The 26,400-nt window shown below is 47.4% G+C and overlaps 1 protein-coding gene across 11 annotated transcripts in view; it reads right to left on the bottom strand.

Annotated features, from left to right (window-relative positions):
* LOC106608213 (gephyrin) overlaps nt 1–21,601 on the bottom strand; it is a 186,584-nt gene extending 164,983 nt beyond the window's left edge. For 4 of the 11 annotated variants that reach the window (XM_014206027.2, XM_014206030.2, XM_045721084.1 and 1 more), the window contains exon 1: nt 21,428–21,601. In XM_014206027.2, coding sequence (XP_014061502.1) covers nt 21,428–21,491 — 64 coding nt within the window. In that variant the 5' untranslated portion in view covers nt 21,492–21,601. The remainder of the gene's footprint in view (nt 1–21,427) is intronic. The other 7 variants (XM_045721082.1, XM_014206031.2, XM_014206039.2 and 4 more) reach the window with 3 other exon arrangements.
* Between the last annotated feature and the right edge of the window lie 4,799 nt (nt 21,602–26,400).

The raw sequence follows: 26,400 nt of genomic DNA, 5'->3' as shown, positions 1-26,400 counted from the left end.
ATCAGAAATGGATCATTAACATTAGCTAAAAAGGTTCTCCCAGCTATTTGCTTTTAGGGGCTTTAAGTTAAATGTATTGAGAAGATAAATCAGATCAACTATTGATTGCTCTTGTCTTGATGTGCTCCCAGCCCTTGTGAGAACCTCAAACGAATGAGAATCAGGGGTCATAGGTAAAGCCAGAGTTGGGATCATGCGGGCTCAGGGTCAAAGTTAGGGTCAGAGTTGTCCATTTGGGGTCATTGAAAGGGTTAGATATCGGGGTTACTAGTTGAACCCATAGAGGCCAGGGGAGTCATTTTGACTTAAGAAGCCATGTTGGGAGACACATCCACTGACTCAAACCCTGGGCCGCATTCATTAGGGCACTCTATAGCAAAACACTTGGCAACAGAAAACGAAAAAGAGCACTTCCTATTAGACATATTCAGATAGGGCCTCCCCATTTCTCTTCCATTTAGTGCCTAGTGAATGTGACCCTGGCTTTAGTCATGATGACAGCCATGCCTCCAGAGATACAGCTGTCAAGGCGATTCAGGAGAAGGGAACACGGAGCATATTGTAAGTGACATATTTCTGTTCAAACGTTGTTCATTAAGTGACACGCTGTTCAAACGTTGTTCACTAAGTGGAACGTTGATCTAAATCCGTCTGACTTGTCCCCATGTGGCGTTGACAGTGCCATCCCCTGCCATACTCTGGTCCATCGGCTGGCCACCACTGCCCTCGCCTTGACTAGCTTCCAGTCGCTACCCGGCGTTGCCGTAAATCCCATTTCATGCCAGAGACGTTATGGAAATTCCAGAAAGTCAAAACAAAGGACGGTCGGCACAGCTGGGGATCGAGTGCATTGTGCCGACAATCATCGTGAAATCAGTAGAACAAAGCAGAACTCTGCTGCCACAACTAACACTCCCCACAATTCAGTATGCAGCACACAGGGCTATTATGGTACTGCTGCTAGTAGTGTGTGATTGAAGTACAAGTTCTACTGCATCTTGAAGGTCAACCACACTAACTTAGTTCAGAAACAACTGGCTTGTTACGTCACTATTATTACAGATATTAGCATAGTGTAGACTCATTTGCGAGGTGTGTGTGTGTGTGTGTGTGTACATGCGTGTGTGTGTGAGTGTATGAGATATTCAACCTCATGGTCATCAGCAGTCAATCTAGCAAAATAATGTCAATGATCTACGACATTAGTTTGATGTTATAGGTCCAATTAGGACAGGTATCTGAGGTTCTACACCAGACTGAAACATATCCATTGGCTACAGAGGAGTCAAGTAGGAAACTGGTGCTTCTATCCACATGGGCTAAGACTTACTACAGTAGTCACACCCATACAGTATGTCTTCACTACAGACACACTCTGTAGTCACACCCATACAGTATGTCTTCACTACAGACACACTCTGTAGTCACACCCATACAGTATGTCTTCACTACAGACACACTCTGTAGTCACACCCATACAGTATGTCATCACTACAGACACACTCTGTAGTCACACCCATACAGTATGTCATCACTACAGACACACTCTGTAGTCACACCCATACAGTATGTCATCACTACAGACACACTCTGTAGTCACACCCATACAGTATGTCATCACTACAGACACACTCTGTAGTCACACCCATACAGTATGTCTTCACTACAGACACACTCTGTAGTCACACCCATACAGTATGTCTTCACTACAGACACACTCTGTAGTCACACCCATACAGTATGTCTTCACTACAGACACACTCTGTAGTCACACCCATACAGTATGTCTTCACTACAGACACACTCTGTAGTCACACCCATACAGTATGTCATCACTACAGACACACTCTGTAGTCACACCCATACAGTATGTCATCACTACAGACACACTCTGTAGTCACACCCATACAGTATGTCATCACTACAGACACACTCTGTAGTCACACCCATACAGTATGTCATCACTACAGACACACTCTGTAGTCACACCCATACAGTATGTCATCACTACAGACACACTCTGTAGTCACACCCATACAGTATGTCATCACTACAGACACACTCTGTAGTCACACCCATACAGTATGTCATCACTACAGACACACTCTGTAGTCACACCCATACAGTATGTCTTCACTACAGACACACTCTGTAGTCACACCCATACAGTATGTCATCACTACAGACACACTCTGTAGTCACACCCATACAGTATGTCTTCACTACAGACACACTCTGTAGTCACACCCATACAGTATGTCTTCACTACAGACACACTCTGTAGTCACACCCATACAGTATGTCTTCACTACAGACACACTCTGTAGTCACACCCATACAGTATGTCATCACTACAGACACACTCTGTAGTCACACCCATACAGTGTGTCATCACTACAGACACACTCTGTAGTCACACCCATACAGTGTGTCATCACTACAGACACACTCTGTAGTCACACCCATACAGTATGTCATCACTACAGACACACTCTGTAGTCACACCCATACAGTGTGTCATCACTACAGACACACTCTGTAGTCACACCCATACAGTATGTCATCACTACAGACACACTCTGTAGTCACACCCATACAGTATGTCTTCACTACAGACACACTCTGTAGTCACACCCATACAGTATGTCTTCACTACAGACACACTCTGTAGTCACACCCATACAGTATGTCATCACTACAGACACACTCTGTAGTCACACCCATACAGTATGTCATCACTACAGACACACTCTGTAGTCACACCCATACAGTGTGTCATCACTACAGACACACTCTGTAGTCACACCCATACAGTATGTCATCACTACAGACACACTCTGTAGTCACACCCATACAGTATGTCATCACTACAGACACACTCTGTAGTCACACCCATACAGTGTGTCTTCACTACAGACACACTCTGTAGTCACACCCATACAGTGTGTCTTCACTACAGACACACTCTGTAGTCACACCCATACAGTATGTCATCACTACAGACACACTCTGTAGTCACACCCATACAGTATGTCTTCACTACAGACACACTGTAGTTGATAGGCGGAACCACCACATAAACAACTCTTCTCTCTGCTAAGTGAAACTACTAGCCTATCGTATTAGCTTAGTAGGAACTTCTACTAACTCTAATCTACAGGGTTTAGGCTTGCCCCTCCCCTCACCAGAGGAGCTATGCTCTTCCCCCATCACATGCTGCTAATGTGTTTGTGATAAGTATGAGTATGTACGCATGAGCGTGCGTGTGTTAGTGTGTGTAACCATGAGTGTGTGTGATTCCCACAATGCTGGGCCTAGGAGTTTTCGCACACACACACACACACACACACACACACACACACACACACACACGTAGTGCCCCGAGCCCAGCTGCACTAATGAAGCAGGCTGTAAGCAGCTACCTTCATTACATTCAATCCTCTGGACGGTGTCAGCAATTACATCACAGCTTCCCACTGTCAGAGCACAGACTGCAGAGACTCTCTATCCCTCACACACACACACACACACACACACACACACACACACACACACACACACTTTGGACATGCAAATATACGCACACATAAACAGGTACACAGGGTATTTGCACACACACACACACAAATGGGAGGACACACTTGGCTTTCTTCTCCAAGCCTCTCCTAGCGGAGACTACATGCAGGGAGGAGCTCCTGTTCATCAGTGGTTTGTGTTTAGCTCTCTGGCTCGTCTCCATAGAACAGCAACACAGCTCCTAAACACAACTAAACCTGGACCTTTCACAACACACCACAGGAGGGGAGGAGGGAGAGGCAGGGCACAGGAGAGGAGGAGGGAGAGGCAGGGCACAGGAGGGGAGGAGGGAGAGGCAGGGCACAGGAGAGGAGGAGGGAGAGGCAGGGCACAGGAGAGGAGGAGGGAGAGGCAGGGCGCAGGAGAGGAGAAGGGAGAGGCAGGGCACAGGAGGGGAGGAGGGAGAGGCAGGGCACAGGAGGGGAGGAGGGAGAGGCAGGGCACAGGAGAGGAGGAGAGAGAGGCAGGGCACAGGAGAGGAGAGGAGGAGGGAGAGGCAGGGCGCAGGAGAGGAGGAGGGAGAGGCAGGGCACAGGAGAGGAGGAGGGAGAGGCAGGGCACAGGAGAGGAGAGGAGGAGAGAGAGACAGGGCGCAGGAGAGGAGGAGGGAGAGGCAGGGCACAGGAGAGGAGGAGGGAGAGGCAGGGCACAGGAGAGGAGGAGGGAGAGGCAGGGCACAGGAGGGGAGGAGGGAGAGGCAGGGCACAGGAGGGGAGGAGGGAGAGGCAGGGCACAGGAGAGGAGGATGGAGAGGCAGGGCACAGGAGAGGAGGAGGGAGAGGCAGGGCACAGGAGGGGAGAAGGGAGAGGCAGGGCACAGGAGAGGAGGAGGGAGAGGCAGGGCACAGGAGGGGAGGAGGGAGAGGCAGGGCACAGGAGGGGAGGAGGGAGAGGCAGGGCACAGGAGGGGAGGAGGGAGAGGCAGGGCACAGGAGGGGAGGAGGGAGAGGCAGGACACAGGAGAGGAGGAGGGAGAGGCAGGGCACAGGAGAGGAGGAGGGAGAGGCAGGGCACAGGAGAGGAGGAGGGAGAGGCAGGGCACAGGAGGGGAGGAGGGAGAGGCAGGGCACAGGAGGGGAGGAGGGAGAGGCAGGGCGCAGGAGGGGAGGAGGGAGAGGCAGGGCACAGGAGAGGAGGAGGGAGAGGCAGGGCACAGGAGGGGAGGAGGGAGAGGCAGGGCACAGGAGAGGAGGAGGGAGAGGCAGGGCGCAGGAGATGAGGAGGGAGAGGCAGGGCACAGGAGAGGAGGAGGGAGAGGCAGGGCACAGGAGAGGAGGAGGGAGAGGCAGGGCACAGGAGAGGAGGAGGGAGAGGCAGGGCACAGGAGAGGAGGAGGGAGAGGCAGGGCACAGGAGGGGAGGAGGGAGAGGCAGGGCGCAGGAGGGGAGGAGGGAGAGGCAGGGCGCAGGAGGGGACGAGGGAGAGGCAGGGCACAGGAGAGGAGAGAAGATGAGAGGGGGAGAGAAGGAGAGAAGTAGGCGAGGTGGATAAATGTTGTTTTTTATAGAAATGGAGGAGTAGGGAAGACTTCCATCACACAGAAACAACTGAGATGTGAAATATCCTGCAACACTGTCCCCCCTTCCTCATAGTGACTTAACAGATGGTCCTACACGTCAATTAAAGTGAAGTACAGATCCAATAATAGGCATTACTGTATTAACATTTGATGTCCAGGTGACATGATCTGAGAGGGTTTTGTTGTAGTGCACAGGAAGACACGAGAAAAGGCATGAGGCTCAATAATGCAAGAAGGAGGATAGAAAGAGAAATGAGGAGAGAGGAAGGAGAGCACAAACCTTGGCCACACACAGACCAGGTCAGTCATCATTAGAGGGATGCTGCACTCCTCTATTATTCACACATACACACTCCTTTTCCCTCTTCCTGCATCACTCCCTCACTTATAGGTGGACAGAGAGAGAGAGAGATGGAGAGAGTGAGACAGAGACAGAGAGAGAGCGAGAGAGAGAGAGAGAGAGAGAGATGGAGAGAGCGAGAGACAGAGAGAGAGAGAGAGACAGAGAGAGACAGAGAGAGAGAGAGAAAGATGGGGAGAGAGAGAGAGAGAGAGAGATGGGTAGAGAGATGGGGAGAGAGAGAGAGATGGAGAGAGAGAGAGAGAGAGATAGAGAGAGAGAGAGAGAGAGATGGACGAGAGAGAGAGAGAGAGATGGACAGAGAGAGAGAGATGGACAGAGAGAGAGATGGACAGAGAGAGAGATGAACAGAGAGAGAGATGGACAGAGAGAGAGATGGACAGAGAGAGAGATGGACAGAGAGAGAGATGGACAGAGAGAGAGATGGACAGAGAGAGAGATGGACAGAGAGAGAGATGTGAAAAGATGGAGAGAAAGAGGGGTCAGAAAAATAAAAAGATGGGTCAGGTGAGAGGTGGAAAGAGAAGATAGGAAGAGAATGTAAGAAAGAGAATGAGAGAAAGAGAATGAGAAGAGAATTCCTCATATCATTCATAAGACATTTTCAACCAACCACCATTGACAGCAATTGATTAGAAAAATTGATGTCAATATAAATTATGTATGAACATGCAAATTACCAATATAATTACTGTCAATATTCTTAAATTATGCAGGCAATCACCGTGCTCATTCGGTGGCGTCTGTTCTGTACATACACTTTGTAGGGAAAAAAAGTATCATTCCTTTTTAGCTCAGTTCGTAGAGTAAGGCGTTTGCAACACCAGGAGAGTGGGTTTGATTCCCATACGTAATATTTACGCTTGACTGGAAGTCGCTTTGGATAAAAGCGTCTGCTAAATGGCATATATTATTTGACATAATGCAGCAGGACACATATTTCTGAGGGAGAATAAAATAAATGGTGCTAGCTACACTACATAGTATGTGGACACCCCTTCAAATGAGCGGATTCTGCTTTATCAGCCACACCCGTTGCTGACCGGTGTATAAAATCCAGCACACAGCCATGCAATCTCCATAGACAAACAGTAGAATGGCCCATACTGAAGAGCTCAGTGACTTTCAACGTGGCACCGTCATAGGACGCCACTTTTCCAACAAGTCAGTTCATCAAATATCTGCCATAATAGAGCTGCCCGGGTCAACTGTAAGTGCTGTTATTGTGAAGTGGAAATGTCTAGGAGCAACAATGGCTCAGCCATGAAGTGGTAGGCCACACAAGCTCCCAGAATGGGAACACGAGTGCTGAAGCACGTAGCGCAGAAAAATAGTTTGTTCTCAGTTGCAACACTCCCTACTGAGTTCAAAACTGCCTCTGGAAGCAACGTCAGCACAAGAACTGTTCGTCGGGAGCTTCATGAAATGGGTTTCCATGGCCGAGCAGACACACACAAGCCTAAGCTCACCGTGCGCAATGCCAAGCGTCAGCTGGAATGGTGTAAAGTTTGCCGCCATTGGACTCTGGAGCAGTGGAAACGCATTCTCTGAAGTGATGAATCATGCTTCACCATCTGGCAGTCCGACAGACGAATCTGGGTTTGGCGGATGCCAGGAGAACACTACATGCCCCAATGCAAAGTGGCAACTGTAAAGTTTGGTGGAGGAGGAATAATGGTCTGGGGCTGTTTTTCATGGTTCGGGCCCCTTAGTTCCAGTGAAGGGAAATCTTAATGCTACAGCATACAATGACATTCTAGGAGATTCTGTGCTTCCAACTTTGTGGCAACAGTTTGGCGAAGACCCTTTCCTGTTTCAGCATGACAATGCCCCCATGCACAAAGCGATGTCCATACAGAAATGTTTTGTAGAAATCGGTGTGGAAGAACTTGACTGGCCTGCACAGAGCCCTATCCTCCACCCCATCAAACACCTTTAGGAAGAATTGGAACGCAGACTGCGAGCCAGGCCTAATCGCCCAACGTCAGAGCCTGACCTCAGTAATGCTCTTGTGGCTGAATGGAAGCAAGTCCCCGCAGCAATATTCCAACAACTAGTGGAAAGCCTTCCCAGAAGAGTGGAGGCTGTTATAGCAGCAAAGGGGGGACCAACTCCATATTAATGCCCATGATATTGAAATGAGATTTTTGACAAGCAGGTGTCCACATACTTCTGTAGTGTAGTGTATATATAACCAAAAAGGGTTCAATGGCTCGCTTTATTTATATATTATACAGTACCAGTCAAAAGTTTGGACAGACCTACTCATTCCAAGTTTTTTATTTATTTAGACTATTTTCTACACTGTAGAATAATAAGACATCAACACTATGAAATTACACATATGGAATTATGTAGTGACCAAAAAAGTGTTTAACAAATCAAAATACAATTTTATATTTTAGATTCTTCAAAGTATGTGATTTATTTAGAATTCAAGGCACACTTAACCAGCATGGCTACCAGAGCATTCTGCAGCGATACGCCATCCCATCTGGTTTGCACTTAAGTAAGACTATCATTTGTTTTTCAACAGGACAATGACCCAAAACACACCTCCAGGCTGTGTAAGGGCTATTTGACCAAGAAGGAGAGTGACGGAGTGCTGCATCAGATGACCTGGCCTCCACAATCACCCGATCTCAACCCAATTGAAATTATTTGGAATGAGTTGGAGTTGAGTTGGAGTTAAGGAAAAGCAGCCAACAAGTGCTCACCATATGTGGGAACTCCTTCAAGACTGTGGGGAAAGCATTCCAGGTGAAGCTGGTTGAGAGATCCAAGAGTGTGCAAAGCTGTCATCAAGGCAAAGGGTGGCTACTTTGGAGAACATCAAATATAAATATATTTAGATTTGTTTAATACTTTTTGGCTACTATGTGATTCCATATGTGTTATTTATATAGTTTTGATGTCTTCACTATTATTCTACAATGTAGAAAATAGTAAAAATAAAGAAAAACCCTTGAATGAGTAGGTGTGTCCAAACTTTTGATGAGTAGTGTATGTATGATATATATACTGTAAGTACTATATAGAAGTGCAGAGCATCCTTATTTTTAGATTTCAGCCTGTTTTGAATCCGTCTGAGAAATGCTAATATATCGGTCGCATCACACCTCGCCTGAAGACAAGGGGGAGGGGTCTGGCCCGGGTGACAAGCCGATGGACAGCCTGGCAGAGTGACAACGAGGAAACAGCAGCCGTTGCCAATGGTGACAGCCAGAAGTCACACTGTTGTACTGTGCTTGTACCTCTCACAGGGGTGCTCTTCTTGTTCAAGGTATTCTGGACTTGTGATTGTGATGTCATGTCTTGTTACTTTGATGTTATGTCTTGTCAGTGAGAGAGTTGCTATCAAAGTGTAAAGGAATGTCAGAATGTCAAAAACAAATTCATTTGTTTGTTTAATGATTCCTTACACTTCGAATACAGTATATTGATCAACTTTGACCAGCTCTCTCTCTCTCTCAATTCAATTCAAGGGGCTTTATTGATGGGAAACACATGTTTACATTGCCAAAGCAAGTGAAATTGATAAACAAAAGTGAAATAAACAATAAAAAGTGAACAGTAAATACTCACACAAGTTCCAAAATAAAGACATTACAAATGTCATATTTTGTCTATATACAGTGTTGTAACGATGTGCAAATAGTTAAAGTACAAAAGGGAAAATAAATAAACATAAATATTAGGTTTTATTTACAATGGTGTTTGTTCTTCACTGGATGCTCTTTTCTTGTGGCAACAGGTCACTAATCTTGCTGCTGTGATGTCACACTGTGTTATTTCACCCAAGAGATATGGGAGTTTATCAAAATGTGATTTGTTTTTTCTAATTCTTTGTGGGTCTGTGTAATCTGAGGGAAATATGTGTCTCTAATATGGTCATACATTTGGCAGGAGGTTAGGAAGTGCAGCTCAGTGTGCACATAGCCTGTCTTCTCTTGAGAGCCAGGTCTGCCTACGGCAGCCTTTCTCAATAGCAAGGCTATACAGTCTGTACATAGTCAAAGCTTTCCTTAAGTTTGGGTCAGTCACAGTGGTCAGGTATTCTGCCTCTATGTACTCTCTGTTTAGGGCCAAATAGCATTCTAGTTCGCTTCGTTTTTTTGGTAAATGTTCTCTCTCTCGCAAGCAAAAACAAATGTGGGAAAATGGAAAAACAGACTGATATTGACACAGGTGATTGGGTGACTTTTGTTCCCAGTCAGAATCCCAGAAGCTGAAGTGGAAGGCATGAATCAGGCAGCTGGATGAAATATTTCAATGCTTCAGCACCACAGGGAAGATCTGAGCAATAAGACTCCACTGTCTTCCTCACATGATCATCTCCTAATTCCTGTCAGTGGTGTGTGTGTCACTTTTGGTGTGTGTGTTATATGTGTGTGTGTGACAGTTTCGGTGTGTGTATGAAAGAGAAACGGTGTGTGTGTGTGTGTGTGTGTGTGTGTGTGAGAGAGAGAGAAACAAGTCTGTGTGTGTTGCATATGGTGGGATATATAATTGTATTTGTGTAATGTTGAAACTGTTTGACACTCGGTGTACAATACTACAAAGTCAATCAATCAGCAGCACTACACAGTGACTTTGTGTTGAAGTATAATCCCTAACAAGTTCCCAGAACTTTTCCCAAACAACAGCTTCAATATGATATAAATATAACGTCTTATCTATGCAATTTCATGCAAGTATCAAGTCTCCAAGGTAACAGAGACATGTAGGGCACATACTGGAGTGCGGCATCAAAGTCAACAACATAATGAGTTTATCTATAAGGAAACATACATAAACGTTGTATGTACTGAAAAAACAATCCATGTTAGATTTTCAGTCAGCAGAGACAGGATGACACGATATTGATTGGGCTAAACATTGAAGGAAGATCTCACGACAACTTCACAGAAATAGCCAAGAGTATGATGGATAGATGCTAGCCAAAGAATGTTCATAAGACTTGAAACATGAAAGGGCTCTATATTTTCATTAGATGGGGAAGGATACAACACGTGAGGAGGTGCGCTGAGGCTCATAGATTGATGCCTCCCTCCTGGCTCTGATTAACACCAGCAACCGGGACACAGGAGAAGAGAGGGATGAGGATGGAGGGCAGTACAGACAGACCATATAATGACTCATCACTTCAAAAATACACTTATTTTTTCCACCATGACCTCATCCTTTGATACTGTAGATTATCATACGAGAGAGCACCTGGCCTGACCCACTCTAGATGATCATTCTAGACCAGACTTGTACCGTTTTTTTCCCCTCTTCAAACTATCTTGGCAACACAAACCGTACTGTTCTGGCTCAGATAGTGAATTTCTACATTGTTCATTCCAGCACGGTTCCAGTCATAAATATCTTCTGTGCTCCTCAGTAACTCAGATCCCTACACCAAGGCTAGACCTGAGCTGCCTTCATGCTAATGCTAAGTTCTAGGCTTGGGCGATATACAGATTTTCACATTGTCATACCATCCTTCTCTCGTCCTGGGATTTACAGTAGTACCAGCATAACACACAAGGGGGAGCTAGAAACGCAAGAAAATCCCATTGGGCCGCTATTACTAGGATGCTAATAAAATTTGCACAAACTAATAGCAAAATCACATAGACGCTGTTAGCTAAATGCTAATGACAGGCAAATTCAGCTCATAAAGTTATACAAGCATAGCTAGTAGCTACTGAATGTAATTTCCGTTGAGTGAGGACAGTTACAAGTGAAAGTGTACGAGAGAAACTGTGCAGATGAACAAAGTTGTGATGTTTGCTTTTCTGAAGGAAGAGCAGCATGTGTACACGGCACAGGAGGTGTGTGACACCTTAATTGGGGAGGATGGGCTCGTGGTAATGTCTGGAGCAGGACAAGCTCGTGGTAATGGCTGGAGCGGGACAGGCTCGTGGTAATGGCTGGAGCGGGACAAGCTCGTGGTAATGGCTGGAGCGGGACAGGCTCGTGGTAATGGCTAGAGCAGGACAAGCTCATGGTAATGGCTGGAGCGGGACAAGCTCGTGGTAATGGCTGGAGCGGGACAAGCTCGTGGTAATGGCTGGAGCGGGACAGGCTCGTGGTAATGGCTGGAGGGGGACAGGCTCGTTGTAACGGCTGGAGCGGGACAGGCTCGTGGTAACGGCTGGAGTGGAACAAGCTCGTGGTAACGGCTGGAGCGGAACAAGCTCGTGGTAATGGCTGGAGCGGGACAAGCTCGTGGTAATGGCTGGAGCGGGACAAGCTCGTGGTAATGGCTGGAGCGGGACAGGCTCGTTGTAATGGCTGGAGCGGGACAAGCTCGTGGTAATGGCTGGAGCGGGACAAGCTCGTGGTAATGGCTGGAGCGGGACAAGCTCGTGGTAATGGCTGGAGCGGGACAGGCTCGTGGTAATGGCTGGAGGGGGACAGGCTCGTTGTAACGGCTGGAGCGGGACAGGCTCGTGGTAACGGCTGGAGCGGAACAAGCTCGTGGTAACGGCTGGAGCGGAACAAGCTCGTGGTAATGGCTGGAGGGGGACAGGCTCGTTGTAACGGCTGGAGCGGGACAGGCTCGTGGTAACGGCTGGAGCGGAACAAGCTCGTGGTAACGGCTGGAGCGGAACAAGCTCGTGGTAATGGCTGGAGCGGGACAAGCTCGTGGTAATGGCTGGAGCGGGACAAGCTCGTGGTAATGGCTGGAGGGGGACAGGCTCGTGGTAATGGCTGGAGCGGGACAGGCTCGTTGTAATGGCTGGAGCGGGACAAGCTCGTGGTAATGGCTGGAGCTGGACAAGCTCGTTGTAATGGCTGGAGCGGGACAGGCTCGTTGTAATGGCTGGTGCGGGACAGGCTCGTGGTAATGGCTGGAGGGGGACAGGCTCGTTGTAACGGCTGGAGCGGGACAGGCTCGTGGTAATGGCTGGAGGGGGACAGGCTCGTGGTAATGGCTGGAGGGGGACAGGCTCGTTGTAACGGCTGGTGCGGGACAGGCTCGTGGTAACGGCTGGAGCGGAACAGGCTCGTGGTAATGGCTGGAGCGGGACAGGCTCGTGGTAATGGCTGGAGGGGGACAGGCTTGTGGTAATGGCTGGAGGGGGACAGGCTCGTTGTAACGGCTGGAGCGGGACAGGCTCGTGGTAATGGCTGGAGCGGGACAAGCTCGTGGTAATGGCTGGAGCGGGACAGGCTCGTGGTAATGGCTGGAGGGGGACAGGCTTGTGGTAATGGCTGGAGCGGGACAGGCTCGTTGTAATGGCTGGAGCGGGACAGGCTCGTTGTAATGGCTGGAGCGGGACAAGCTCGTGGTAATGGCTGGAGCGGGACAGGCTCGTTGTAATGGCTGGAGCGGGACAGGCTCGTTGTAATGGCTGGAGCGGGACAGGCTCGTTGTAATGGCTGGAGCGGGACTGATACATGGAGAACAACGGAAAGAGAAAGAAAAAAACGCTAGTAGGAAGCACCGGGACAAAATGGCAGCTGTACAGATAACTCATCCAGAGCTCTTTGACTTCTGGAAGAAAGCCATTAGAAGATATCTGATGGCAAACATTTAGAAGTGAATTGAACACAAGTGTAACTTCATCACCTCATGTGCTCCACACAACAGAGATTCACTGATAGATACAGAAGTCTATGGACTCAGCAGCTCAGCTTTCCCCCATTGTGCTGTTTACAAACGTGACTGGCTCAACTGTTCTGGGAACAGTAAGCTTCATAATGTAAAATAATGTGACAGGTGAAATGAAGAACAAACTACAACTATTCAAATTCATTAAAAAAAACTCTAAATAAATAGTTTTGACGGTATTGAAAAAACGTCCCGCGACTTCTTCCATATACCCCGGTATATACGGTATAGCACCCAAGTCTACTGAGTTCCATCTCCAGCACCAACACAGTAAGCATCCAATGCTAACACGAGAAGCCCAGACATTACCCCAGGCATAGCCTCCCTAATCATCACCTTTACTTCACATTAATGACACATGATGAGTGTGCATTATTAGTTGAGACACGTTCCAAACTGAATTTCCCCTCCTACCTATCCCAACTCTGGGAGTGGATTTCCAGCCCTTGATGGAGCACACTTCTCTGGAGGGTTTACAAGAACCTGTGAGAGTGCACTTCTCTGGAGGGTTTACAAGAACCTGTGAGAGTGCACTTCTCTGGAGGGTTTACAAGAGCATGTGAGAGTGCACTTCTCTGGAGGGTTTACAAGAACCTGTGAGAGTGCACTTCTCTGGAGGGTTTACAAGAGCATGTGAGAGTGCACTTCTCTGGAGGGTTTACAAGAACCTGTGAGAGTGTATGAGAGTGTGTTCATCATAGCAAATTACATCTGCCTCTCTTCCCAAACTCACCAGCCAATTAAGATCTATTTACAATGAGTATGGTTGATTTCTAAGAGCTATAGAGATAGAGAGAGATGGATTTTTATCCTCTCCCCGGTAACTATTCCCCAGGTCGTTGCTGTAAATGAGAATGTGTTCTCAGTCAACTGACCCGGTAAAATAAGGGTTCAATTAAATTAATACAAATAAATTGTTTCCCAGATATAGAGTTTTACATCTACACTTCTCCTTTACGACAAGTAAAGGAAGATAGAGAGAGAATGAGAGACAGAAATACAGAGAGAGACAGAGAGGAGAGAACGAGAGAGACAGAGGAGAGGAGAGAACGAGAGAGACAGACAGAGAGAGAGACAGAGGAGAGAGAAAACGAGACAGACAGACAGACAGACAGACAGACAGACAGACAGACAGACAGACAGACAGACAGACAGACAGACAGACAGACAGACAGACAGACAGACAGACAGACAGACAGACAGACAGACAGACAGACAGACAGACAGACAGACAGACAGACAGAAAGAGGAGAGAGAACGAGAGAGAGAGGACAGAGAGAACGAGTCAGACAGAGAGAACGAGTCAGACAGAGAGAGAGAGAGAGAGAGAGAGAGAGAGGAAAGAGAGAGGAGAGAGAGAGGAAAGAGAAAGAGAGAGCGTGTGGTGATAATGACGCCTGCCTTCACCATCTACACTGCTCAGCACTGAAATAATTATAATTATAGTTTTACATCTACACTTCTCCTTTACCACAAGTAAAGGAAGATAGAGAGAGAATGAGAGACAGAAATACAGAGAGAGACAGAGGAGAGGAGAGAACGAGTGAGACAGACAGAGAGAGAGACAGAGGAGAGGAGAGAACGAGAGAGACAGACAGACAGAGAGACAGAGGAGAGAGAAAACGAGACAGACAGACAGACAGACAGACAGACAGACAGACAGACAGACAGACAGACAGACAGACAGACAGACAGACAGACAGACAGACAGAGGAGAGAGAACGAGAGAGAGAGGACAGAGAGAATGAGTCAGACAGAGAGAGAGAGAGAGAGAGAGAGGAAAGAGAGAGGAGAGAGAGAGGAAAGAGAAAGAGAGAGCGTGTGGTGATAATGACGCCTGCCTTCACCATCTACACTGCTCAGCACTGAAATAATTATTTTGCAGAGAAAGACTTAATTCTCATTCTGTGGCCTTGTCCCTCATCCCATATTGTCTATTCCAGTCATGTGGTCCCTCCCTCTGCCTTCCCACTGTCCACATTGACCATGTGGTTGTGAAGCTTGGTGTGTGTATATATGTTTGTGTGTGAGAGAGAGAGAGAGAGAGAGAGAGAGAGAGAGAGAGAGAGAGAGAGAGAGAGAGAGAGAGAGAGAGAGAGAGAGAGAGAGTGTGTGAGTATATAGTCTCTGTGTACATGTGTGTGTAGTTCTGTGTGTGTGCGTTTCAGAGAGAGAGAGAGAGAGAGAGAGAGAGAGAGAGAGAGAGAGAGACAGTGGGGTCAGTCGTGTTTTGTGCTAACTCCTGCTATATAAGCCCCACCTTGGAGAGTTGAAAAATATATTTCTACCATACAGTACTGTTAGCATAATGCTAGTATAGAGCTAAAGAATCTCATAGACATCCATTCTAGAAATGTCTAACATATTGCAATGTTAGCATTATGCTAGCTAGCATAAGCTGGAAGTTCACATAGACAACCATTGAATGAATACATGTCCTAACTAGCTAGCATTAGTAATAGCTTAGAGTCTACTATCCTTATAGATAGCCTCAGGACAAGACACAGAGAGTTCTATTATGCCGGCTCGGGTTGAACCGGGAAATGGCCTGTCATGTCATTTGGGCAAAAGCGGTGAGGGAGGAGCGCCCTTCTCAAATCAAACAGTAATCTGCGCTGCTCGGTCATGTTGTCAAGGCAGCATTGAGCATCGTCCAGGAAACATACATCTCTTTTCCCTAAAATTGTTTCAAACAAGTTTTTATTGGGAAGGCAGATAAAGCATTTTAATCTTGAGCAAATCACTTCTGCATGTGAAAACACTGATCACTCCACGTGCTTAACTACGTCCCTTTTGTTTTGAGCCGACTTCGCTATTGGCCAGTCATGTGGTCCCTCCCTCTGGCCTTCCCGCTCACGCCCGGGAAGCATCGCAGTTCCAAAACTAATGCAATCATTTTTCACTCAGTCCTCCCACAAGTCTAACTCAGGCCAGATAAACTAACCCCCTCAAGGTGAGACCTACTGTATTTCACTAAGGCCAGCCCAGCCAATAACCACAGAGAGAGAGAGAGCATGGGTGTGTAGCCAATCACCACAGAGAGAGCATGGGTGTGTAGCCAATCACCAGAGACTGAGCATACGCCCAGCCCCATGTGTTGCCATTCACAGCAGACTTGGAGAGCAGACTGCTCCATAACTTGGCAGCTAACCAAGCCCATTCAGAGACAGATGACAGGGTCTCCTAATTCTGGGCAGGACAGTCTGGCACGCAAGCCGTCCAGGCCGATTGCTGACTGACTGGCTGCTTCTCTGGTTTCCTGTTCCCAGCATGCCTCAGTGCTACTAGGTCTGGGGCTGTAGTAAGGTGAGTTTGGGACAACCTCCAGAGATTCAATTACGTGTCAAAAGAGATTAAATAGTGATTGCATTGGCCCTCCGCACACAAATGTGTGTACACACACACAGAAGGACACGTATGGGCGCAGGCACACACATGCATGTACGCTAACATACAGATATGTAGATCCACACATGCACTACACACAGTCAGCAATTCTTAAAAATATTAAACCCTGTATTCCCTCACAATAACCAATCTAACTGCTAGAGCCCTCCTTTATATCCCCCCTAGGAAAGGTAGTGGTGAGGAATGCCCTTTGAGATGGGACATCCCACAGAGCTTGCCTGCCTGCCTTACCCCTACCAGTCTCCATTCCAGTCCCCCATCTCCCTTCCAGTCCCTCATCCTTCAACTAGTCGGCTCGGGGATTCAAACCAGCAACCTTTTGATTACTGGCCCAACGCTCTTAACCGCCAGGTTACCTGCAGCATCTCCCCCTACCAGTCCCCCCCCACAGTCCCCCTTCTCTCCCCCCCCAGTCCCCCTTCTCTCTCTCCTTCCCCCTCCCCACCCCACCTCCCCTACCAGTCCCCCTCCCCCCCACCAGTCCCCCTCCTCTCTCGCTCCTTCCCTTTCCCTCCCCACCTCCCCCCCAGTCCCCCTTCTCCCCCCCCCAGTCCCCCTTCTCTCTCCACTTCCCCCTCCCCACCTCTCCCCATCCCAGTCCCTCTTCTCTCTCTCCTTCCCCCTCCCCACCTCTCCCTACCAGTCTCCTCTTCTATAGACTGCCGTGGAGGAATCATAATGAAAAATCACCTTTGACCACAAAGGGACAGTAACACATGTGTTATATTTAACCGCTTGCGAGCTACGGTAAATACAGCTGTATTGGGGCGTCTGGTGTCTTTGTCTTTCTGATATAGCTAAATGTAAGTTTGGAGCACTGCCCACACATCTCTCTCTCTCTGAGCTTCTCTCAGTTGTTACAGCTGAGGGAAAAAAGGAGCGAAAAAAAAGAAAGAGAGAAAGGGAGGGAAAAAAACACGTGTTGTCTGCTGCAGCAGAGAGGAGACTTCCAACCCAGGGCTCTCTCTCATTGGTAGGTTGCTACTGAGTCCATGTTTGTCTATTCAGCAGCATGGGTGTTTGTGTTGCATGTGTGTGTGTGTGTGTGCTACACTATCAGTAGTCAAGCATCAACGTGGTGTAATGCTACATACACCATGAATCAGGCTATAGTGCTTTGCTAAAGCCACTGCATGGGTTTTTCACTGAGCTGTTCTATTGTGTTAATGGGAGGTATGGATACAGCAGCTATATTTGGGACCAGGGGGATTTGCTAAGCTTGTGTGTTTCAGCCAGAGCTCAGTATTATTAGTGCACAAAGACAGAGAGCGCGCACACACACACACACACACACACACACACACACACACACACACACACACACACACACACACACACACACACACACACACACACACACACACACACACACACACACACACACACACACACACACACAGCTGTGGGAGTCTAACGTGACAGAGTCCGGCTCTGCCTGCTACATCAGAACACAAGGGTCCAGAGAACACCCACTCTCTGCATGGCGTATCCATCTCTCCTCAGCAGCACCACACCACAATGAGGCCACGCAGGCTGTTGGGGAGGAGAGCAGCTGGATGGTGTGTGTGTGTGTGTGTGGGAGGGAATGCAGAAGGAGTCATTAGAAAGGTGGAGAGAGGCACACACACAGGCCAGGAGGACGGTTAGCTAGGAGAGCGTGCGGAGAATGGTGTTGTCCACACCCTCAGGCCGCCCCAGATAGAGACAATTAAAGCCTCTGTCTCACACTCACACACACACACACACACACACACACACACACACACACACACACACACACACACACACACACACACACACACACACACACACACATTTCCATGAATATTTCCACAAACAAATCCTTGCATCCATTTCCCCACATACTTATAGTACACATATTAGTGCACCAATTAATGTCTATCCAAAGGCAACCCCCTGGCAACCTAGAGGAGACCTTAAATAAGTCCTAATTAGCATTGGAGTGTGCTGTTCATAGACATTGACACTGATGCATACATACATCTTTACATTACAATACCATGTCAGCTATATTGACTGTATACATGGTGTAGCCATATTGTCTGTTCTAGTCATTCTAATTCTATGCTGTTTACATTGTTGATATGTTGATGGTTTGAGATAGCCCTCCCTCCCCTCCCCTGGCTGGCCTTAGCCATGCCCCTGCTGTTATTTGCATTGGAGCTATAGAGTGTGCCAATCTACATTATTAACCCTACTTCCACATTGCATCTACATACTTTACTTTGCTAAGTCTATATCCATGATAAAGGTTTGAGATCTCCATCCCTGGTCTGAGCAGGGGCCACTGAGTGATGGAGGAGGAGAAGGATGAGGAGGATGAAGGTCTCATCTCATTCCCCCCATGGCTGTGGAGGAGGGATGGATGAAGGGTTGACCCCTGTGGAGGAGGGATGGATGGAGGAGGGATGGATGAAGGGTTGACCTTTGTGGAGGAGGGATGGATGGAGGAGGGATGGATGAAGGGTTAACCCCTGTGGAGGAGGGATGGATGGAGGGTTGACCCCTGTGGAGGAGGGATGGATGGAGGAGGGATGGATGAAGGGTTGACCCCTGTGGAGGAGGGATGGATGGAGGAGGAATGGATGAAGGGTTGACCCCTGTGGAGGAGGGATGGATGGAGGAGGGATGGATGAAGGGTTGACCCCTGTGGAGGAGGGATGGATGGAGGAGGGATGGATGAAGGGTTGACCCCTGTGGAGGAGGGATGGATGAAGGGTTAACCCCTGTGGAGGAGGGATGGATGGAGGAGGGATGGATGAAGGGTTAACCCCTGTGGAGGAGGGATGGATGGAGGAGGGATGGATGAAGGGTTGACCCCTGTGGAGGAGGGATGGATGAAGGGTTAACCCCTGTGGAGGAGGGATGGATGAAGGGTTGACCCCTGTGGAGGAGGGATGGATGGAGGAGGGATGGATGAAGGGTTGACCCCTGTGGAGGAGGGATGGATGAAGGGTTAACCCCTGTGGAGGAGGGATGGATGGAGGAGGGATGGATGAAGGGTTGACCTTTGTGGAGGAGGGATGGATGGAGGAGGGATAACCCCTGTGGAGGAGGGATGGATGGAGGGTTGACCCCTGTGGAGGAGGGATGGATGGAGGAGGGATGGATGGATGGAGGAGGGATGGATGGATGGAGGAGGGATGGATGGAGGAGGGACTGTGTGGTCAGTGTGGTGTTATGGTAGAGGTTGGTAAGGATAGCAAGAAGATGTGGGGGTTTATTTGTGGATGCTGTTGGTTTTGGTGATATCTGTGTTTGGTGTTAAACGTGCCCAACGTTTGCCATTTGTATTTAGTAGGGTTCCCCAGCAGCTACTCTTCCTGGGTGGGGGGGGGGGTCATAGAGTAAAGATATTTTGGACCTAGGTTTAGAACTACCTGTTCCTCTTTTCCTATGCATGGCTTAGTCAGGGTGTATTAACAGCCGCCAAATGGAACAGAAACAGCGGAAAACCACAACTTGTGGGTGGGTTGCATTTCTGCGTCCCCAACATCAGCACATCCACATAGCACGGTTTACATGATGCCTTGTGAATGCTTATGAACGTGGTGAAAGTCCCTTTCTGACAGTGCATTTAGCGCAGCGAGAGAGGGAGAAATAGAACGCAGGGCTTGTACCGCACTGATGTGTGACTGACGCGGTTTCAGCACCGCGGACAGTACTGAAAGTAGTCGAGCCCTCTCTAGCTCTCCCTCTCTAGCTCTCCCTCCCTCTCCGTCTCTTTCTCTACTGCGTGAGAAGAGGCGGGGGGGGCAGCGGGGTTTCCCTAGCAGATTCCAGGATCTACAGTGATTCCTCCATTGCTACACATTACCACCTTCCAACCGGATTTTCCATAACGGAGAATGTCATAGGTGATCACGAATAGCCTACCCCGCGATCGTGAAAAATGTTATCATCCAGCCCCTTCCATCAACCGCATCGGTAAAGCACAGCCAAGCCTGTATTAACATCGCTGGTTAGATTTCATTTGCTTTCTTCTCATGACACCTCACGACTGTATTCGCCTTCACTCAACGCTCTGAATAAGAAGCATGACAAAGCAAACATAGATAAAACACATAGAAGAGAAATATCAATTTTCTATTTCTTGTGTAGCCTATAACGTTAGTTTCAAGCCTATACAGTTATTTTTTTATGGTCGGTAAGCCGACCGTCAGCGTCAAAGGATGTCTGCATTTAACGGAATGTCATGCACCGTAGATTCGACTTGTATTCTGCCCACGAAACCAGCAGAGCCTGTCACGTTAAACAACTGCTGCAATTGGCGCTGTCATTCCCAAATCAGTCAGATATCATTCATTGCGCCTGCATTGCCATGCATTTCGCAGTTAACACGGGCATTTTGTACGCTTTAATAGGCCTACATACACTGATCCTCAGCAACTGTCATGGGATACATTTTAAGAAACCCTGTGGTCAGCCGTATGTCAATAACGAAATCCATACCGCGCGAGCTGGGCACACAATCAGCTGTAATTTTCAGGTTTTACAAGCAGATATGGGCTATGAATAATTCAACATACAAAACTGAGCCCTTCACCGGGAAAAACCGCCTAGCAAATACCATGACAACGAAAGAAACCCCGAACAGGTTTGTATGAATGTAGCCAACATTGTCATCTAGCGTCGCATTGAAGGATGTGTTAAATCAATTGGTCCGGAAGGAAAATAAGAGGGCTTCTAAACAACATCGCCCCGCAAGGTGCTGACCAGCCACGGAGAGCTGCAACACCGCGGAGAGCTGCAACACCGCGGAGAGCTGCAACTCCAGCGACAGATGGAGAGAGGGAGCCACCACACAAAAGCAACTGACATGTAGCTTAGCCTACGTGACGCCCGGGAGAGGCACCCCAACGGACAAACAATGGACATTAATTCACACACATAGCCGCGGAGAAATATTAATCACTCAATGCAATTCTGCATTTACCTGTCAAGACTCCGACCCGGATTTGGTGGTCGTGGTTTGTTAAAATCATCCCGTCTGACGCCATGTTCAGCAGCGCTGTCGCCCGCACTGAGAACTCACGGCAGGGCCAAGAGCCGATCGCATCGAACTTCGAGGGAGGGGAGGAGGGATGAGAGGGGAGAAGGAGGAGGCAGGGAGAAAATGAAGAAGTGCAGAGCTAGGCGAGAGAAGTGGAGAGCCGAGCGACCAGGACACCTACAGATAGCTTGCTGTGAGCTGAAGAATGCGGGGGCCGTTAAAACCGCACACATCACTCAGTTGGCCGCTTGCCACGGTAGTAGTGTGTATTCAGAATGATTTCTTATGGAGACCACTATTGATTTCTCTCTGAAGACTTTCAGAGAAACAGACAGGCATTGCGTCTGTAATGCCACTCCATTTTCCCTACATCATATGTTTGATGTCACATAGATCAAAGTCTTGGGTCAATTTTCTCATTAGAAATACTTTATTGTCCCACTTCACCTGCTAATTGTTGTGAAGTCAACAATAAGACTTTGTAGAGGCTTATAGATAACAAACACACTTTGATTTCACCATTTTGTGACAATAGCCTCATATTAGACCTACTATATGCCCTTGGAAAATGTATTTTGGGAGATTCCAAACTCTTGGTGAAAATCTAGTCATCCTATGCCGTTTGTGTGCTATACAGTATATATTCTAGAGTCGATTAAGAGAGATTATGAACAAGTAAAACAACATATTTCAATGTACTTTAGAATATCTAGTATCTGGGGATCCCGAGTGGCACAGTGGACTAAGGCACTGCATCTCAATGCAAGAGGTGTCACTACAGTCCCTGGTTCAAATCCAGGCTGTATCACATCTGGCCTTGATTGGGAGTCCCATAGAGTGGTGCACAGGTTTGGCTGGGGTAGGCTGTCATTGTAAATAAGAATTGGTTCTTAACTGACATGCCTAGTTAAGGAAAGGTTATATAAAAAAAAAATCAAGGAAGGAAATTTAAATTGATTAAATGTTTATTGCCGAAAAGGTCCCTGTTCCGCTATTCAAACACCATCTAGGGGAAGTGGTCTGTATTGTAGATCTGAGTTTCATAGTATGATGATTTTCATTGGGTCATCCCATCTACGAAACCTGACCACACACACTACAATGTCACACTAAACAAAACCATTTACATTACATACAGCAGGAAGTAACTTTTGGATATCAGAGCGGCGGTAACTCATCAGGATTACGACCAGGAATACGACTTTCCCTTTGTTCGTACCCCCCAGGGCAATTTTACTTATTCCAGAGGCTGCTCCAAAACACAGCCGGCGCAGAAAAGGTATTCGGCGTGGACTTCTAGTCCGACTCAGGAGGCGTGCACACCATCCACCGCTTTCGAGTATATTACTCGCTAATGTGCAGTCTCTGGCTAATAAAGTAGACAAGCTGAGGGCGAGAATCTCCTTCCAGCGAGACATCAGGGATTGTAACATACTCTGTTTCACGGAAACATGGCTCTTTTGGGATATACTGTCCCCGTCCATACAGCCAGCTGGGTTCTCAGTACATTGCGCAGACAGGAATAAAGATCTCTCCGGGAAGAAGAAAGGCGGGTGTGTATGTTTCATGATTAACTACCTCCACTTCGCTGATCCTCAACACAGGGGCCCCACAAGGGTACATGCTCAGCCCCCTCCTGTACTCTCTGTTCACTCATGACTGTGTGGCTACACACGCCTCCAACTCAATTATCAAGTTTGCAGACCACACAACAGTAGTAGTCCTGATTACCAACAGTGACGAGACAGCCTACTGGGAGGAGGTGAGGGCCCTGGGAGAGTGGTGCCAGGAAAAGAACCTCTCACTCAACGTCAACAAAACAAAGGAGCTGATCGTGGAATTCAGGAAAGAGCAGAGGGAACACGACGGGACCACAGTGGATAAGGTGGAAAGTTTCAAGTTCCTTGGCGTACACATCACTGACAATCTGAAATGGTCTACCCACACAGACTGTGTAGTGAAGAAGGTGCAACAGTGCACCTCAGGAGGAATTTGGATTCACCCCTAAAACCCTCACAAACTCTTACAGATGCACAATTGAGAGCATCCTGTCGGGATGTATCACCACTTGGTACGGCAACTGTACCGCCCTCAACCACAGGGATCTCCAGACGGTAGTGCGGTCTGCCCAACGCATCACCGGGGCAAAATACCTGCCCTCCAGGACACCTACAGCACCCGATGTCACAGGAAGGCCAAAAAGATCATCAAGGACAACAACCACCTGTGCCACGGCCTGTTCCCCCCGCTATCATCCAGAAGGCGAGGTCAGTACAGGTGCATCAAGTCGGGACCGAGAGACTGAAAAACAGCTTCTATCTCAAGGCCATCAGACTGTTAAATAGCCATCACTAGCTGGCTTCCACCCTGTTATGTAACCCTGCACCTTATATACATACTGGCCACTTTAATAATGGAACACTAGTCACTTTAATAATGTTTAAATTATGTTTACATACTGCTTTACTCATCTCATATGTACATACACCTTAGCCAAATACATTTAAACTCAGTTTTTCACAATTCCTGACATTTAATCCCAGTAAAAATTCCCTGTCATAGGTAAATTAGGATCACCACTTTATTTTAAGAATGTGAAATGTTAGAATAATAGTAGAGAGAATGATATATTTCAGCTTTTATTTCTTTCATCACATTCCCAGTGGGTCAGAAGTTTACATACACTCAAATAGTATTTGGTAGCATTGCCTTTAAATTGTTTAACTTGGGTCAAACGTTTCGGGTAGCCTTCCACAAGCTTCCCACAATAAGTTGGGTGAATTTTGGCCCATTCCTCCTGATAGAGCTAGTGTAACTGAGTCTGGTTTGTAGAACTACTTGCTCTCACATGCTTTTTCAGTCTTGCCCACAAATTTTCTATAGGATTGAAGTCAGGGCTTTGTGATGGCCACTCCAATACCTTGACTTTGTTGTCCTTCAGCCATTTTGCCACAACTTTGGAGGTATGCTTGGGGTCATTGTCCATTTGGAAGACCCATTTGCGACCAAGCTTTAACTTCCTGACTGATGTCTTGAGATGTTGCTTCAATATATCCACATCATTTTCCTACCTCATGATGCCATCTATTTTGTGAAGTGCACCAGTCCCTCCTGCAGAAAACCACCCATCACAACATGATGCTGCCACCCCCGTGCTTCATGGTTGGGATGGTGTTCTTCGGCTTGCAAGCCACCCCTTTTTTCCTCCAAACATAACGATGGTCATTATGGCCAAACAGTTCTATTTTTGTTTCATCAGTCCAGAGGACAGTTCTCCAAAAAGTACGATCTTTGTCCCCATGTGCAGTTGCAAACTGTAGTCTGCCGTTTTTATGGCGGTTTTGGAGCAGTGGCTTCTTCCTTGCTGAGCGGCTTTTCAGGTTATGTCGATATAGGACTCGTTTTACTGTGGATATAGATACTTTTGTACCGGTTTCCTCCAGCATCTTCACAAGGTCCTTTCCTGTTGTTCTGGGATTGATTTGCACTTTTCGCACCTAAGTACGTTAATCTCTAGGAGACAGAACGCGTCTCCTTTCTGACCAGTATGACGGCTGCGTGATCCCATGGTGTTTATACTTGCATACTATTGTTTGTACAGATGAACGTGGTAGCTTCAGGCATTTGGGAATTGCTCCCAAGGATGAACCAGACTTGTGGAGGTCTACAATTTTTTTTCTACATCCACAGGTACACCTTCAATTGACTCAAATTATGTTAATTAGCCTATCAGAAGCTTCTAAAGCCATGACATCATTTTCTGGAATTTTCCAAGCTGTTTAAAGGCACAGTCAACTTAGTGCATGTAAACTTCTGACCCACTGGAATTGTGATACAGTGAATTATAAGTGAAATAATCTGTCTGTAAACAATTGTTGGAAAAATGACTTGTGTCATGCACAAAGTAGATGTCCTAACTGACTTGCCAAAACTATAGTTTAACAAGAAATTTGTGGAGTGGTTGAAAAACGAGTTTTAATGACTCCAACCTAAGTGTATGTAATCTTCTGACTTCAACTGTATATACTGTATTCTATTCTACTGTATTTTAGTCAATGCCTTCTCGATCTAATACTTCCAAGATCTAATACTCAATCTATCACTTCCAAGATGGCATAGCAGTCAGACATCCGTTTTCCTCCTCTTGTTATGTCCCGGTATTAATATATATTTACATCTTTTCTTCGCATATCTTTTTATATATTTTTTTTCTAAAAACTCAACCTCAAAACACTCTCCTGCATCCCGCCTCACCAATTTAATATATATTTTTTTATTTACCTCAAATCTGAAATCCACAACAGAAGCTAGCCAGAGGTTAGCCAGAGGCTGGCCAGTTCACTGGCTAACGTTGGAGTTCAGCTAGCCATGGTTGGCGGTCATCAGCTATCCCTTAGCTCGAAAAGCTATCTCCAGTTTTGTACAGCGCGACTCAGACCAGAGCATACCAGACCTATTTTTCTCTCCATATCCCCGGATTTCTACTGCAGGCTCTGGACATTTACACCTGGATCTTGCAGCTAGCTAGCTGCTACCCGAGTGACTATTGGCTAACGTCGGTCCCGGAGCTAACATCCATTATTCCGGGGCTAGCCAGCTGAAGAGTTCCATCAGCCATTCCTCGTCTACAGTCACCTATCCGGACCCGTTTTACTGCCGATGCGGAGCCTCATCAGGCCTTCACGACTGGACTACCGACGTTATCTGCCCGAGGGAGTTATCCAACAGGCCCCTCCGTCGCGACGGAACCTGAACGCCCATCTGCGGCCCGCTAATCGTTAGCTGTCTTATCGGCTGCTATCTGAATAGGTCTATTGGACAATTTTCTTGGGCCACTATAACTATAACTATTTTGCCAATTGGACTGGTCCCCCTACCACACGGAACCCCACTAATCTACAGACGGAAACGCACGA

This window comes from Salmo salar, chromosome ssa06, assembly GCF_905237065.1.
Source record: "Salmo salar chromosome ssa06, Ssal_v3.1, whole genome shotgun sequence".
NCBI classification, from domain to species: Eukaryota; Metazoa; Chordata; class Actinopteri; order Salmoniformes; family Salmonidae; genus Salmo; species Salmo salar.
The sequence above is the reverse complement of the archived record's forward strand: the minus strand, read 5'-3'. Positions and strand labels throughout refer to the sequence as shown.